Raw genomic sequence first — 14,508 nt, 5'->3', positions numbered from 1 at the left:
CACACATGATGTCATTTTGAAGACAACTTTTTAAAAATCTGTACGTATACAGAAAAGAAAAAAGAAGGCAATCAAAATGCTCCATGAAAAAAAATTAACACAAAAGAAAAACAAAGATAAAGGAGTCATACTTCCTGATTTCAAAATTTACTACAAAGTTACAGTAATCAAAAACCAATGGTTGTGACAAAAGGATAGACATAGACCAATGGAAGAGAATCGAGAGCCCAAATATTAATCCACACATCCATGTTCAACTGATTTTTGACAAGGGTGCCAAGACCACTTGAGAGGGAAAGAACAGGCTTTTACAAATGGTATTGAAATAGCTGGATATCCACATGCAAAAGGATGAAGTGGACTCTTACCTCACACCATTAACAACATGAACTCAAAATGAATCAACAACCTAAATACAGGAGCTAAAATCATAAAACTCTAAGAAGAAAATATAGGGGTAAATCTTTATGACCTTGGATTTGGCAATGGAGTCTCCAATTTGACACAGAAAGCAATAAAATAAAAGTAGATAAATTGAATTTCATCAAAATAAAATTTTGTGCATCAAAGGCAACTGTCAAGAAAGTGCAAAGACAACTTACTGAACATGAGAAATATTTGCAAATCATGTATTTGATAAGGGTTTTATATTCAGAATATTTTTTAAATTCTATAATTCAACAACAGAAAGATAAACCCAACTTTAAAATGATTTGAGGAGCTCCTGCTGTGGCTCAGCAGTAACATACCCAACTATATCCATGAGGGCTCGGGTTCAATCCCCAGCTCCACCAAGTCATCAAGTCGGGTGAAGTCTACCTCCAAATTCTAAACACCTTTGGACAATTAAAATATAAGGAGATAATTCAAAGTAAAAGAATGCAAATAGTTCTAAGAAATGAAACTCACCTCATTTATAATAAAAATGCACTTTGTAATTATACTGTAAATACCATTTCAGACTTACTAAGATGTCTTATATTTAAAAAAAGAAGAATAACTGGGAGTTCCCATCGTGGCTCAGTGGTTAACGAATCCAACTAGGAACCATGAGATTGCAGGTTCAATCCCTGGCCTCGCTCAGTGGGTTAAGGAGCTCAATGGGTTGAGGATCCGGTGTTGCCGTGAGCTGTGGTGTAGGTTGCAGACCCGGCTTGGATCCCTCATTGCTGTGGCTCTGGCGTAGGCCGGTGGCTACAGTTTCAATTAGAGCCCTAGCCTGGGAACCTCCATATGATGTGATTGTGCAGCTCTAGAAAAGACAAAAAAATAAATAAATAACAAATGTTAATAACAAGGATGTGGAAAAACTGAAACTCTCACACATGCTGGTGGGAATGTAAAATGGTGCAGCCACTGGGGAAAAGTTTGGAAGTTCCTTAAAAAGCTAAACATAGAAATTACCATATGGGGGAGTTCCCATTGTGGTGCAGCAGAAACGAATCCAACTATGAACCATGAAGTTGTGGGTTCAATCCCTGGCCTCGCTCAGTGGGTTAAGAATCAGGCACTGCCTTGAACTGTGGTGTAGGCTGCAAGACACGGTTCAGATCCTGAGTTGCTGTGGCTATGGTGAAGGCTGACAGCTATAGCTCCAATTTGATCCCCAACCTGGAAACCTCCATATGCCGTGGGTGTGGCCCTTAAAAAAAAGAAAGAAAGAAATTACCATATGACCTAGCCATTCCACTTTTAGGTATACACCCAAAAAGACTGAAAACAGTGACTCAAACAGATACTTATACAGCAATGTTCATTGCAGCATCATTCACAATAGCCAAAAGACAGAAACAAACCCAAGTGTTCATGAACAAATAAAGGGGATATAAACAAAATAGAGTATGTTCAACCATTTGGCCATAAAAAGAAATGAAATTCTGATACATGCTACACAACATGGATGAACCTTGAAAACACTACATTAAGTGAAAGATGCTATACATGAAAGGACAAATACTTATGAATCTGCTTATATGAATTATGTATATAGGCAAACTCAGCAACAGTAGATAGATTAGAGGTTATAGGGCTGGGAAGAAGAGGCATGGGGAGCTCTTTAGGATGATGATAAACTTTTGGAAATAGTGACAACAGTTGACGAGCATTGTATGTATGTGAATGCAATTAATGCTACTGTATATACATTTTAAAATGGTTAAAATGGCAATATTAGTGACGTATTTTTATTACAATTCAGAAAAAATTTTAATCTGTACATTGCTCTTAAATGATTTTTGGTATATATCAAATCTAGAGAAAATCACTACATAATAACACCTTTTTTATCTGGGTTCTCCTACTCAGAAACTATATTTTCTCAATGTAGCTTTTTAATTTTTTGAAACTGTAACTGTAATTTTTTGAAAATTCCATATTCCTGAGAAAATACTTGCATGGGGCAGGAAATCCACTATACCTGAAATAAAAGGTATGCCAGTCATTTCTAAGGGAAAAGGGTCACCTCGAAAAAACACACTCAAAAATGCTGACATTTAAAAACTTACCTCAAATTTAAACCATTCTGAGTTCCACTGAGGGTTAAGGGACTTGAGATACACATCTGTTTTAAAGGTGGTATTACCAAATTTTACCTAAAAACAAATAAGAAACAATTCAAATATAAATATCAAAAAGGTAAATAAAAATAAAACTTAATGTTAAACAATGAGAAGATTTACCACGCCAGTGGAAAAAGGAAAGAGGATGGGTACGGATGGATTGCCCACTGTTGTACTTGACCAGCTCTATAGAGAAAGTAAAACAGACCACTATGTCACTATGAAGGATGCAGTCAATATGGCCTTCACTAAACAGGAGCTCAGACAAGAGGAAAGTCTTACAGGTGGAGGACCAGTAAAATAAAATCAGAAGGTAAAAAGGACAGCTGACTTACCATCTCATCAAGGGAATCCAAAACTACAGGCCATTTTTATAAGATTATATTAATATATCCTTGTATTTTCTAACTTCCTCATATTTGCTATTTTTTTAATCCTTATCTGCATACACAGTGAACAGCAATAAACCACGGTCATTAAAGATTTTATGTTCCTATCTTCAGAGACAATAAAAGGGGTTGGATGGGGAAATTATGCAATTTCACAGCCAGTCTTGGCAGGCACTAAATCAAAATTCAAAAGTAAATAAGAAGGAAATAGAGAAAGCAGAAAGCAGGCTTAGTCCCCAGGACTTGCTTCCAACAAAGAAGGGAGATTGTGAAACCTCAGACTGGCCTTGAGAAGCGATCAGGAAGCTTAAGAGCAAAAGAGCTAAGCAACTACTTCCTAGATTATGTCATCTTTCCTAAATTTGATCTCTGCAGGTCTTCCGTAATTCTATCGATTACCATCAAGTATCTTTCCTAACCTGAAAATTCGCTGCAGACTACCCCCTTTATTCCAATACCCAATAAGTTTTGCACATTGTAGATACTTAGGAAATGCTGATTCGGTCAGATAATCTGCTTTTCTTCTTGACATACTTTCCCACTTTTGGTATTATAATACTTGTAGATATTAATGTGTAATCAGTCCAGAAAATGTTCTCAGAGTTCCTTGGTAGCTCAGAAGATTAAGGATACAGCATTGTCACTGTTGTGGCTCTGGTTACTGCTGCAGTGCTGGTTTGATCCCTGGCCAGGGAACTTACACATGCTGCAGGCATGGTCCAAAAAAAAAGAAAGAAAGAAAGAAAACAAAATGTTCTAATGTTCTAAAAAAATATATTCAAAACTATAGTTATTACCTTCTGTATATTTTTCTAGTTATTTTATCATGCAATTTAAATTATCAGGACGATACCAACTACTTATTTAGTACCTAAGTAGTTTGGTCAGAGGGTAGAAAAGTTCTAAGAAATTACATAAAAATAATAAGTTCTTGCATGGTAGGAAATATGATAAAGTTAAAGCTAGATAAGGTGAGAAGAATGATTTGCCAAATACATCACAAAGAGTTAATTTCCTCAATTTTTAACAAGTTCCTACAATAAGCAAAAGACCAATAAACCAACCAAAAAAAGGAAATTCAAAGAAATGGAAATACAAAATGTCTTTCATATATATTAAGAGATATTGTAAATCAACTATAATAAAATTTTTTTTTAATTTTTAAACATATTTTCACATAAAAGCTTGTAAAAAATATATTGAGATGATAACCTCATTCAAATAAGAGAGATCAAACTAAATCAACATTTTTACTGTTCAGGTTGGCAAGGATCAAAAAGTTTGAAAACACTCTGTGAATGAGGCACTCTCATGCTCTGTTGGTGTGAGTACAAAGAAAAACCTTCACGAAGTGAAGAGTGACAACATTTGTCAAAATTTTCAATACCTATACACCTTAAATTCATACATAGGTGTGCAATGACATATACAAGCAGCATTAGGTAGCAAGATGGGAGTAACCTGTATGTCCATAAACTGGGAACTGGCTAAATGAAGCTAGATAAAGCCGTACAATGAACTGCTAAGCAGAAGAATGAAGCAAGTCCCCATGCACTAGTTCAGAACAATGTCCAAGATACAGCTCTCTGCCGCAGAGCATTGTGTACTGTATTCTTTGCAGAGAAAAAAAAAACAGCAAAATGTTACAAGGCATATAATATATGCCTATATATACACAGATTATTTCTAGAGGGATATACAAGAAATGTTAACAGTGGCCACTAAAAAGAACAGAACAGTAAAGTTGATGAGAGGCTGACTCATTTTGCACCTTTTCCATTTTGATCCATGCACACATATTACCTTTTTTTTTGAGAGTTAACTTTTATTTGGGGCAAAATTAGGAATTAAGCCCAGGAGACAGCATCTCTGGTAATCTTAAGAAAACCACTCCCTATGTTACCTATTTTTAAATGGATCATTTTAAAATTCAAAAACATCAAAAATCAAAATAAAATTCAAGTGGCAAAAACTTAATTTTGATACAAATTATAGGACAGAACTCTGGATTCATTTTCAGGAATTTATTCTAATGGAGCACTTTCAGATATGGCTCTTTCCCCCAAAATATACCAAAACCTAGTCATTCAACAAGAAAGTGGCTAAATAAATCACATGCTCCCTACTAAAGAATGCAGTTGAGGAGTTCCCACTGTGGTACAGGGTATAGAACATGGCATTGCCACAGCTGCCACTTGAATTCAAGCCCTGGCCTGGGAACTTCCATATGCTGTGGGTACGGCAAAAAAAAAAAAAAAAAAAAAAGACCAGAGCTGATATATGTACTGTCATTGAAAGATGTTGATGACATGATAACCAAAAAAAAAAAAAAAAAACCAAGTTGTAGAATATATAAAGTATGATGACATTTGTTTTTAAAATATGTGTACAAGTTTTATTTTTTTTTAAGTAGGGGACAAGGAGAAGGTGAACACATGCCAAAGAAGAGACAGCAATCATCTCTAAAGAAGGGACTGATAAGGGTGCAGGCAACAGAGCATAGTGGTTTAAGCAGGGGCTTTCAAGTTTTATTTCTGAGTATTTTAATCTTTTCTAATGGGAGCACACTATTCAAGTTGTCCCTGAGTTCCCATGGGTACTAGTTCCAGGACTCCTCCCACCCACTCCCACTCCAAGATACCCAAATCTGTGGATGTTCAAGTCCCTAATATAAAATGGCATAGCATTTCCATATAACCTATGTGCGACCTCTCTTACTCTTTAACCCATCTCTAGACTAATTTAATACCTAATACAATGTAAATGCTATGTAAATAGTTATAAATATAATGTGAATACTATGTAAATAGCTGCCACACAACAAATTCAAATTTTGCTTTTCGGAACTTTCTGGAATTTTTTTTTTTCCAAATACTTTCTACCTGAAGTTGGTTGAATCTGAGGATGCAAAACCCAGGGATACAAAGGCCAACTGTATTACTTGTATGTAATAATTTTTTTTACTTCTAAATCACAGATGTTAAAGAAATGAAATTCAATGAGGGAAAATAAACCTGGGAGGAAATCTGCTCATTTACTAATCTAGTTTGCATCACATTTCAATATTCAAAATATCAAAGAAATACTTATTGTTCAATGTATCTAAAAACTGCTTTATTTGAAGTAAAATGTTGTTAGGATTCATAAAACCATTCTAAACCATATGTACTTAAGGATACTGTTGGTTGACAAAAAAAAACCAAGCATATCATTTCTTAAGCTATGACTTTGGAGCCCCTCTTCAAGTTTTGTCCCACTATAGTGTCCATTCTTTTTTTTTTTTTCTTTCTTCTTTGGTAATGTCCATGGCATATGGGAGTTCCCTAGGTCAGGAATCAAGCTCACGCCACAGCAGCGACCCAGCAACCCAAGCCACTGCAGTGACAATGCTGGACCCTTAACCTGCTGCACTACAAAGGAACTTCTGTCTGTTCTAGATACAGTAAAACTCTGATAGCCCCCACACTACACTAAACAAAGGACAAGATTTTAGAAGATGAAAAAGGCTAGAGTGTATATTCTGCCAACACTGGTGATTCCCCTTCTAGTAAAGAAGAAACACAGTTCATTTGGTCATATTTAATTCAAAGGAGATTTTATTACTTAGCAATTAAATGAATGCCTTACAACTTAAAGAACATCAGGGATTTTAACGAGATTCCCTAGTAAGGTAAAAGCATTCTCTTTACCCACTCATTAGCTAAATTACCTTGAGAAAGTTATTTAACCTGTTATTTAAAGCTACTTCCTCCTCTGAAAAGGGGCAGGTTACTATGAGCATTAAATGGAATGCAGAGAGAGACCTAGCAAAATGTCTGATAGAAAATGCTCATTAAATATTAATTTCTTTTCCTCTCCCTGTTCCTCAGAGGCTCCTGGATAAACATAAAATGATAATGTAGTTTAGCAGAACACTTTATAACATGCACATTAATTCTGAGATGTATTTTAATTAATACTTTCCTTGTACAGAATCTCATCCCATGCATCCTGGAGATTCCTGCAATAATCATCCTTAAATACTACTTGGTCTTCACTGGCTTCCTAAACTCACATCATATATAGGAGAAGTTCCCTTAGCTGATGCAATCAGGACCAATATCTGATTAGTCAATGAAATAATTCGGTAAAATCAGATATTCAAACATGAAATTAAATATTCATTCCTCTACCTTTTAATCTAAGACTAAGGCCTCTTCTTTGAGCAAGGGTCCACTGTTGACAGTTCTGTATCATCTTTTTTGCATAAACCACACAGAATGTATCATCTGTGTTTGCTGGTTTGAGTGTCTTTAAAATGTGGTAGCAGAATTTAAAATCCTAGATTATTTACAATCTCCATCTAATTCAAGAGTAATTTTTTTAACAATTGTTCCCTAAGTCTTTATATAGCATTACTAAATTTTTATCACATTTATTTCACTGATTTATATAAGGTTTAAACAAATAACAATAATAGATAAAAAATAGAGTTGGCATAGACGAGTTTCGGAATAAACACAACTGCTTCTTGGTAAAGCCTATCAGTCAACTGATGAGAGAAGCAGGCACACTGGGAGATAAGCTGACCATATGGAGTATTCAAGAATGTGTTTACCAAAGAAATGCAGGGCACTGGGGACTGTACTGAGTCAGTTAATAGAAACTGGTCAAGAGAGCTTCTACTGTACAGACTTCTTCCCCTTGTTTTCAGACCACTCGGTAATCTGTATCCCCTCCCCCCGGCCAACTTTTATTTTCTGCTTCTGTTCAACAAGAATCCTGCCTTTGGAATTCTTTAGTGCAGCAGAAACGAATCCGACTAGGAAGCACAAGGTTGCGGGTTCGATCCTTGGCCTCACTCAGTGGGTTAAGGATCCACCATTGCCGTGAGCTGTGGTGTAGGTCACAGACAAGGCTCGGATTTGGTGTTGATGTGGCTGTGGTGTAGGCTGGCAGCTACAGCTCCGATTAGACCCCTAGCCTGGGAACCTCCGTATGCTGCGGGTGCAGCCCTAGTAAGACAAAAAGACAACTCTCCCTTCAATTACAGATGCTCTTTTCCCTCCTTTTGCTTTTATCAAGTTCATCATATTCATCTTTTCAGATGCCCCCTTTTTCTCTTTCAGATGCCCCCTTTTTCTCTTTGCCAGTGGAAACATTACCATCCTCCCAGCCCAGGCTTCATTATGTCCCTCTCCACAGAGCTTATATAGTACTTACAGTCTATATCACACAATCTATCCCTTTATTATACTGTAATCCTTCTTTATCACCTTTTTCCTGCATTAATCTTTCTTTTTCTGTTGGATTATTCCTATTAGCACACCAATATGATCTACTATCTTCTGTTTTTAAAGCACTAAAAGCTATGTACTCCCCCAAATACCATACTACCTCTCCTCTCCCTTCATGGCCTTACTTCCTAAAACAGCTTGCCTGTCCACACTGCTCCTACTTCCTTATTCCCATGCACTTTAACCCTCTTTATCAGTCCTCTAGTCAAGATCCATAACAGGTCCATGTGGTCCAACCCTGTGATTTCTCTGCCCCCTTACTTGACCTCTCAGTGCATCTGACAGATGAAGCCTTCCTCTTTCTGGAAATGTCTTCTCCTGCCTTCCTAGACATTACTTTCCTGATTTTCTCCCACCCACTGAATGACCATCTCGGTTTCCTCCCTCTAGTCCTCCACCTCTAACAAACGTCCTAATGTCAGGTTCATTCAAGGATCCATTCCTCTTCTCTCCTCCAAAGTCGGAGGTTTGCAAAAGGAACAGAACCAATTCTAAGGGAACTTTAGAAATTTCTAGGGGTGTTTTGGGGGAGTAGTAGTAATACTATTTAGTGGTTAAGGCCAGAGATGCTAGGTATCCTGCAATTCAAGAGACAGTCCCCAGCTATGAAGACTTGTCTCGTGTCATGATTTTCAAATGTCCCCACCAGTCACTTGGGTTAAAAACCTACCTAGAATCTAACTCAGTTTTATAGATATAAGTATTGTGATGGGGTTTCAATAAACATAATTGTCAAGAAACACAACCATTATGAAAATTAATGGACAGCTCTCTCTTTTCCGTGAGACGACTACTTTGGAAAAACTGATAATCAGTGGCAGTGAAGGCCTATGAGATGCCAAAACTACAAAACTGTCTCACTCAGAGGAGCAGTCATGTTCATGTGATTCTACCTGGAGGTGAGGCACTCCATATCCTGCACCCCTGCTTTACTTTCTCCACATGGGGCACTTCTCACCATCTAGCATACTTTATCTTTTACTAAGATATCTTCTTTATTAACCCTGCCTCCCACTACAACTTAGGTTCCATGACTAAAGAAATTTTTGTTTTTATTCATTGCTCTATCCTCAGCATGCTATACCATATTCAGTATAGTTCTGACATATACAAAGGCTCAATAAATATTCATGGACTCAACTCGATTACTTCATGTTTTGTACTTGTGGTCATAAACAAGGACTTCCATATTAAAATAGATATTAAAAATGTTTTTATTTCTCTATATTATAATTAGAGCATTATATTGCTTTTTACTTTTATTTATTTATTTATTTGCTTTTTAGGGCTGCGCCCACAGCATATGGAAGTTCCCAGGCTAGGGGTCAAATAGGAGCAATAGGAGCAACAGCAGGATCTGAGCCACGTCTGTGACCTATACCACAGCTCATGGCAACATCGGATCCTTAACCCCCTGAGTGAGGCCAGGGATGAACGTGCAACCTCATGGTTCCTAGTCGGATTCACTTCCGCTGCACCACAACGACAGGAACTCCTATATTGCTTTTTTTAATTGTGAGCATAGATAGGTTATATTAGTTATGGATATCATGCCAAAATAGAAAAGGGTAGATTTCAAATTACCTGTTATTTAAAGGCAACACTGGGTCTTCCAGAGTTGAGAAGCATGGACCTGTGTGACTTTATTTTTAATTCATACCTCTCTTCTAAACCACATACTCAGAAAATCCAACTTTCTCCGTGACAACTCCAATTAAAGGACCCAAAGGCATCTCAAATTTAACATGTCCAAATAGGAGCTGATTCTCTACCCACTCAATCAATCTGTCTCAACCCCATGGAGTCAGAGAAAACTACTCCAATGATTTCTGAAAGCCAGAAGTCATCTTTCAGTCTCCCTTTCCCGGTCCCCTACACCAATCCACCAGCAGATTCTCTACTGTCTATCTTCAAAGTAGAATCCAACCACTTCTATTACCAAAACCATCACCTTGACCCTCACTACCTCTTCTGTGAACTATTATCAAAATCCTCAAACTAGTCGCCAGCTTCAGCTTTTGTTCCTCTGCAGTCCATTCTCCAGACAGCAACAAAAGTGCTCATCCTAACAAGTGCTTCCCACAGAATTGAGAATAAAATTCAAACTTCAATCATGGCCTCTACAGTCCTGCATGACTGGTTCCCTGAATAACTCTCCAACTTCATCTAACAGCACTCTCTCCTTCACTTCCCTTCACTTCACTTCCTAAAACAAAACAAATCCTCAGGATCTTTCCTCTGCTAAGACTCTACTCCTACAGCCCCTCTCGCTCAGCCCCTCTCCCCCCCCACACACACACACGCTCTCTCTCTCTCTCTCTCACTCACACACACACTCTCACTCTCTCTCTTTTCCTAAGCACCAGGCTCCTTCTCATTCAGCAGGTCTATGCCTAACTGACAGTTCCTCAGAAGCCTACCGATTTTCACCCTGAAGTTCCTGATCCTCTCTGTCATTTTTCCTTCATGGCATTCATTCACAACTTACAATTACAAAATTAATCATTTCTTTACTTTTTAATGTCTGGCTCTCCCACCAAAATATAAACTCCATATTTTGTTCACCATCACAGATGCATCAGCTGAACTGGTAACTAGCACAGGGCCTGGCAAATAGCAGATGCTTAATAATTATTTGTTGGTGTGTTCCCGTCGTGGCGCAGTGGTAAACGAATCCGACTAGGAACCATGAGGTTGTGGGTTCGGTCCCTGGCCTTGCTCAGTGGGTTAACGATCTGAGCTGTGGTGTAGGTCGCAGACGCGGCTCGGATCCCGCGTTGCTGTGGCTCTGGCATAGGCCAGTGGCTACAGCTCTGATTAGACCCCTAGCCTGGGAACTTCCATATGCCGTGGAAGCGGCCCAAGAAAATGCAAAAAAATAATAATAATAATTATTTGTTGAAAGAAGGAATTAATGAGTCACCCTTGTATCCAACCCCTCCCTCACTGGCAAAAGCCATTTGTTAAGAAGGCTTGACAATTTTAGTTAAAGAAATGTCCCTCAAATCTTTCCCCTTTAATCCATTCCCATTGCCATTATTAAAAAAAAGTGCACAGACTCCTGGATAATTTTACTACCTTCTTAACTAATGTCTTTGTCTAATCTCTCATCTATCCAGCCACCAATAACATCACTATTCATCCTAGAAAGAAACAACATAACACAAACACAATTTTATTTCATTTCTACTTGAAAAGCTTCCCTGGCTTACCCTCTGCTTTCAGAACAAAGGAAAATTCCTTTAATATAGAAAAGGAGGTTTGGCACCAACCTACCCTTCCAGCCTTATCCCCCACAACCTCTACTACCCACATAATTCCTTTGAATCCAGACACATACCAAACTAAGATAGTTTCCTGAACATGCCATGTATCCCTTTCTGTGCCTCTGATGTTCCCTCTGCCTGGTAAAATCCTGGGTATCCTGCAAGACCCAGCTCAAATGTCACTGTCCTAGAAAGCCTCCTTAAATGTTTACTTCAGTGACAGAATTAAGATTCCACATTCTACAAAAACACTTAACATCTTGTCTGGAAAGGCAGTATTAGCACAGTGGTTAAGATTCAAACTGACCACAAGGTTATGGAGATTTACAAGGTTAAGTCACCTTAGGCAAACTATTTACTGTTCCTAGGCTTTTTTTTTTCAGTTGTAAACTATTTTTACTATAAAAACAGGGTCAATACAGGTTGACAATGCAAGTATTACCTGAGAACGTGTCCCCTTGGTTCCTGAATTTGCTAGGTTTCTATATACCAGCAAGCCTCCATTAGCACTTCAGAGGTTTCATGGTCCTTTTCAGATATTCTTTGATTGATTATATGTATACATTGTTTGGAAACAAGAGTCCATATGACACTAAACAAAAAAATCTGATGTATCTTTCAGATACTTCAACTGCAATATGGGACAATAACAATACAATAGCAGGACTATTTTAAGAATTAAGAATTGAAAAATACTTAGAATATTCCTGGCAATAGTGAAACTCAATACATGTTAGCTATTATTTTTCAACCTCAACTGTGTGGGTCAGTCTCTGAGATACTTGAAAGCATAATCTTTGTTTTGACAATCTGTGTATCGCCATGACCTATCACCTGTCCCAAAACACACTTAGTAACTGTTTCTCAAATAAAAATGAAGTTAAGATTGAGAACTGAAGAAAAAAAAAAAAAAGAGTTCCCGTCGTGGTGCAGTGGTTAACGAATCCGACTAGGAACCATGAGGTTGCGGGTTTGATCCCTGGCCTTGCTCAGTGGGTTAACGATCCGGCGTTGCCGTGAGCTGTGGTGTAGGTCGCAGATGCGGCTCAGATCCCGAGTTGCTGTGGCTCTGGCGTAGGCTGGCAGCTACAGCTCCGATTCGACCCCTAGCCTAGGAACCTCCATATGCCACGGGAGCAGCCCAAGAAATGGCAAAAAGACAAAAAAAAAAAAAAAAAAAAAAAGATTGAGAACAGCAGCAATGTTTAAGCTAGAGAATCTTTAGGGAAGATCAATTTTTTTTTTTTTTTTTTTTTTTTTTTTGTCTTTGTAGGGCCACACCCAGGGCATATAGAAATTCCCTGGCTAGTGGTCTTATCGGAGCTGCAGCTGACCAGCCTACGCCACAGCCACAGTGGCTCCGGATCTAAGCTGCGACTGCGACCTACATCACAGTTCACAGAAACATTGGATCCTTAACCCGCTGAGGGAAGCCAGGGATCAAACTCACGTCCTCAAGGATACTAGTCAGGTTCGTAACCACTGAGCCACGCCAGGAACGCCAACATTTTATATTGAGATGAAATCAGGCTGTATATTATCATATATCTATCAACTCTAAGGATTAATAACCCAAATGATGATTGTTTTAACACTCTGGCTCATCATGACAATTTTTATTACAATCCTACTTGGCTTCTTTCAGACTCTGGTGTATTACTTTCCTGGGCCCTAGGCCTGTGCTAATTTGCATGAGTTTTAAACTAATCATTAGATTTAAAAAGCAATTGTGCAATTTAAATCCTTGGCACTTAATTGGCTTGCTACCTCAAGGCATTAAATTACCCTGAAAGATTTCTTCAGACCTACCAGTCTATACAAGAACAAGAAAGTGTTACAGTTGTGTTGTAGAACTTAAACCGATGATTCAGAAAATACGATGTTAAACAGTGGATCACCCTGCAGCTCTCCAAGTGCCCATAACGGACTGTATCTACACTTTCGGACACCATCTCCATCACTTTAGCATTAAAATTAAAAGCCCAGCTGTCCGGCCCCGAAAAGAGGTTGGGGGTGGGTGGCTGGGTGGGTGTGTTTCGGCGGCCGCGTGGCCACGCCTTGGGATCTCCTGACTGGCAGGTGGCCTGTTAGGCGTCCTGACATCAGGGTCACCCCAGGAGGCAGAGCAGTAACTGCCTCCCCGCGCGGCAGAGCTTGACAACGCCTGCGAGCCGTGCACCCATCACATGGGCTGCAGTCAACCCTTGAGGGAGAGCTAGCCAAGCACGGCACACGGCAGGGCAGGAGGCAGAGGAATGGGCTGAGGGGCTGCGGGCGAGATGGGTAGGATCCTAACAGGGCTTGGCGTGCCCTGTGTTTGGAGGGTCAGGACCTTGCACCAACCTCCACGAAGGCATCAGTCAGGTCACTAGCTCGGTCCATCACTGGCAAATGGCGCCCGGCCACGATTTTCACCTTCAGCTTCCCAGGCATCGTCTCGGCTTCGGCCTCTGCTTGGGCTCCTGCAGAAACAAACAAGCGAGTCTGCGTCGAGCGCCCAGGCGGGCGGGGGAGGGGCGGGAGCGCGCGGGGAACGGCGCGCGCCGAAGGGAGCGCGCGGGGTCACTGACAGCGGAGGGCGCGCGGAGGCGCGCTGCGCCGCTGGCCGCCACTTACTCTGAGAAGAGACAGCGGGCCGTCTCGCGCGGGAGCTGAGGCCTCATTCCGGAGAGGCAGCTAGAGGAGTGGCCCCGGTGGAGGCTTCTGACCCGGCGCCACACCGCTGGCAAGAGAAGCAAAAGCCACTCGGCATCCCGTTGAACCGCCGCAGCCCAGACAAGCGTTTCTCCTCCCCCCAAAATGGCGGCTCCCCGGGCGGGGTGGAGGCATCGATCGCTCGGCGCTCGGCGCACCTCTCCGGGGAGAGACTAAATTCGCTTACAGATCACGGAGGCGGGACGGATTTCGGGGAGGCCGGGAGGCAGGGGAACGCGTCGAGCCCCGCATCATCCACCGAGCCCCGGCTGTAGGTTAGCGCCCAGGACGAAAGCCCGCTCAGTCTTCCGGGGGTGAATCACAG

At 40.1% G+C, this 14,508-nt stretch overlaps 1 protein-coding gene across 42 annotated transcripts in view; it reads right to left on the bottom strand.

Annotated features, from left to right (window-relative positions):
- The window catches only part of C2CD5 (C2 calcium dependent domain containing 5), a 91,767-nt gene extending 77,477 nt beyond the window's left edge, over nt 1-14,290 (bottom strand). For all 42 annotated transcript variants that reach the window (XM_021092223.2, XM_084956563.1, XM_021092227.2 and 39 more), the window contains exons 1-3: nt 14,106-14,290; nt 13,833-13,951; nt 2,505-2,591 (exon numbers count right to left, since the gene is read on the bottom strand). In XM_021092223.2, the coding sequence (XP_020947882.1) occupies nt 2,505-2,591; nt 13,833-13,922 (177 nt within the window). In that variant the 5' untranslated portion in view covers nt 13,923-13,951; nt 14,106-14,290. The remainder of the gene's footprint in view (nt 1-2,504; nt 2,592-13,832; nt 13,952-14,105) is intronic.
- Between the last annotated feature and the right edge of the window lie 218 nt (nt 14,291-14,508).

This window comes from Sus scrofa, chromosome 5 (genome assembly GCF_054392235.1).
Source record: "Sus scrofa isolate SSC_HxYL_T2T_F1_AM1 chromosome 5, Sscrofa_HxYL_maternal_Yorkshire_Landrace_v2.0, whole genome shotgun sequence".
In the NCBI taxonomy this organism is placed as follows: domain Eukaryota; kingdom Metazoa; phylum Chordata; class Mammalia; order Artiodactyla; family Suidae; genus Sus; species Sus scrofa.
The sequence above is the reverse complement of the archived record's forward strand: the minus strand, read 5'-3'. Positions and strand labels throughout refer to the sequence as shown.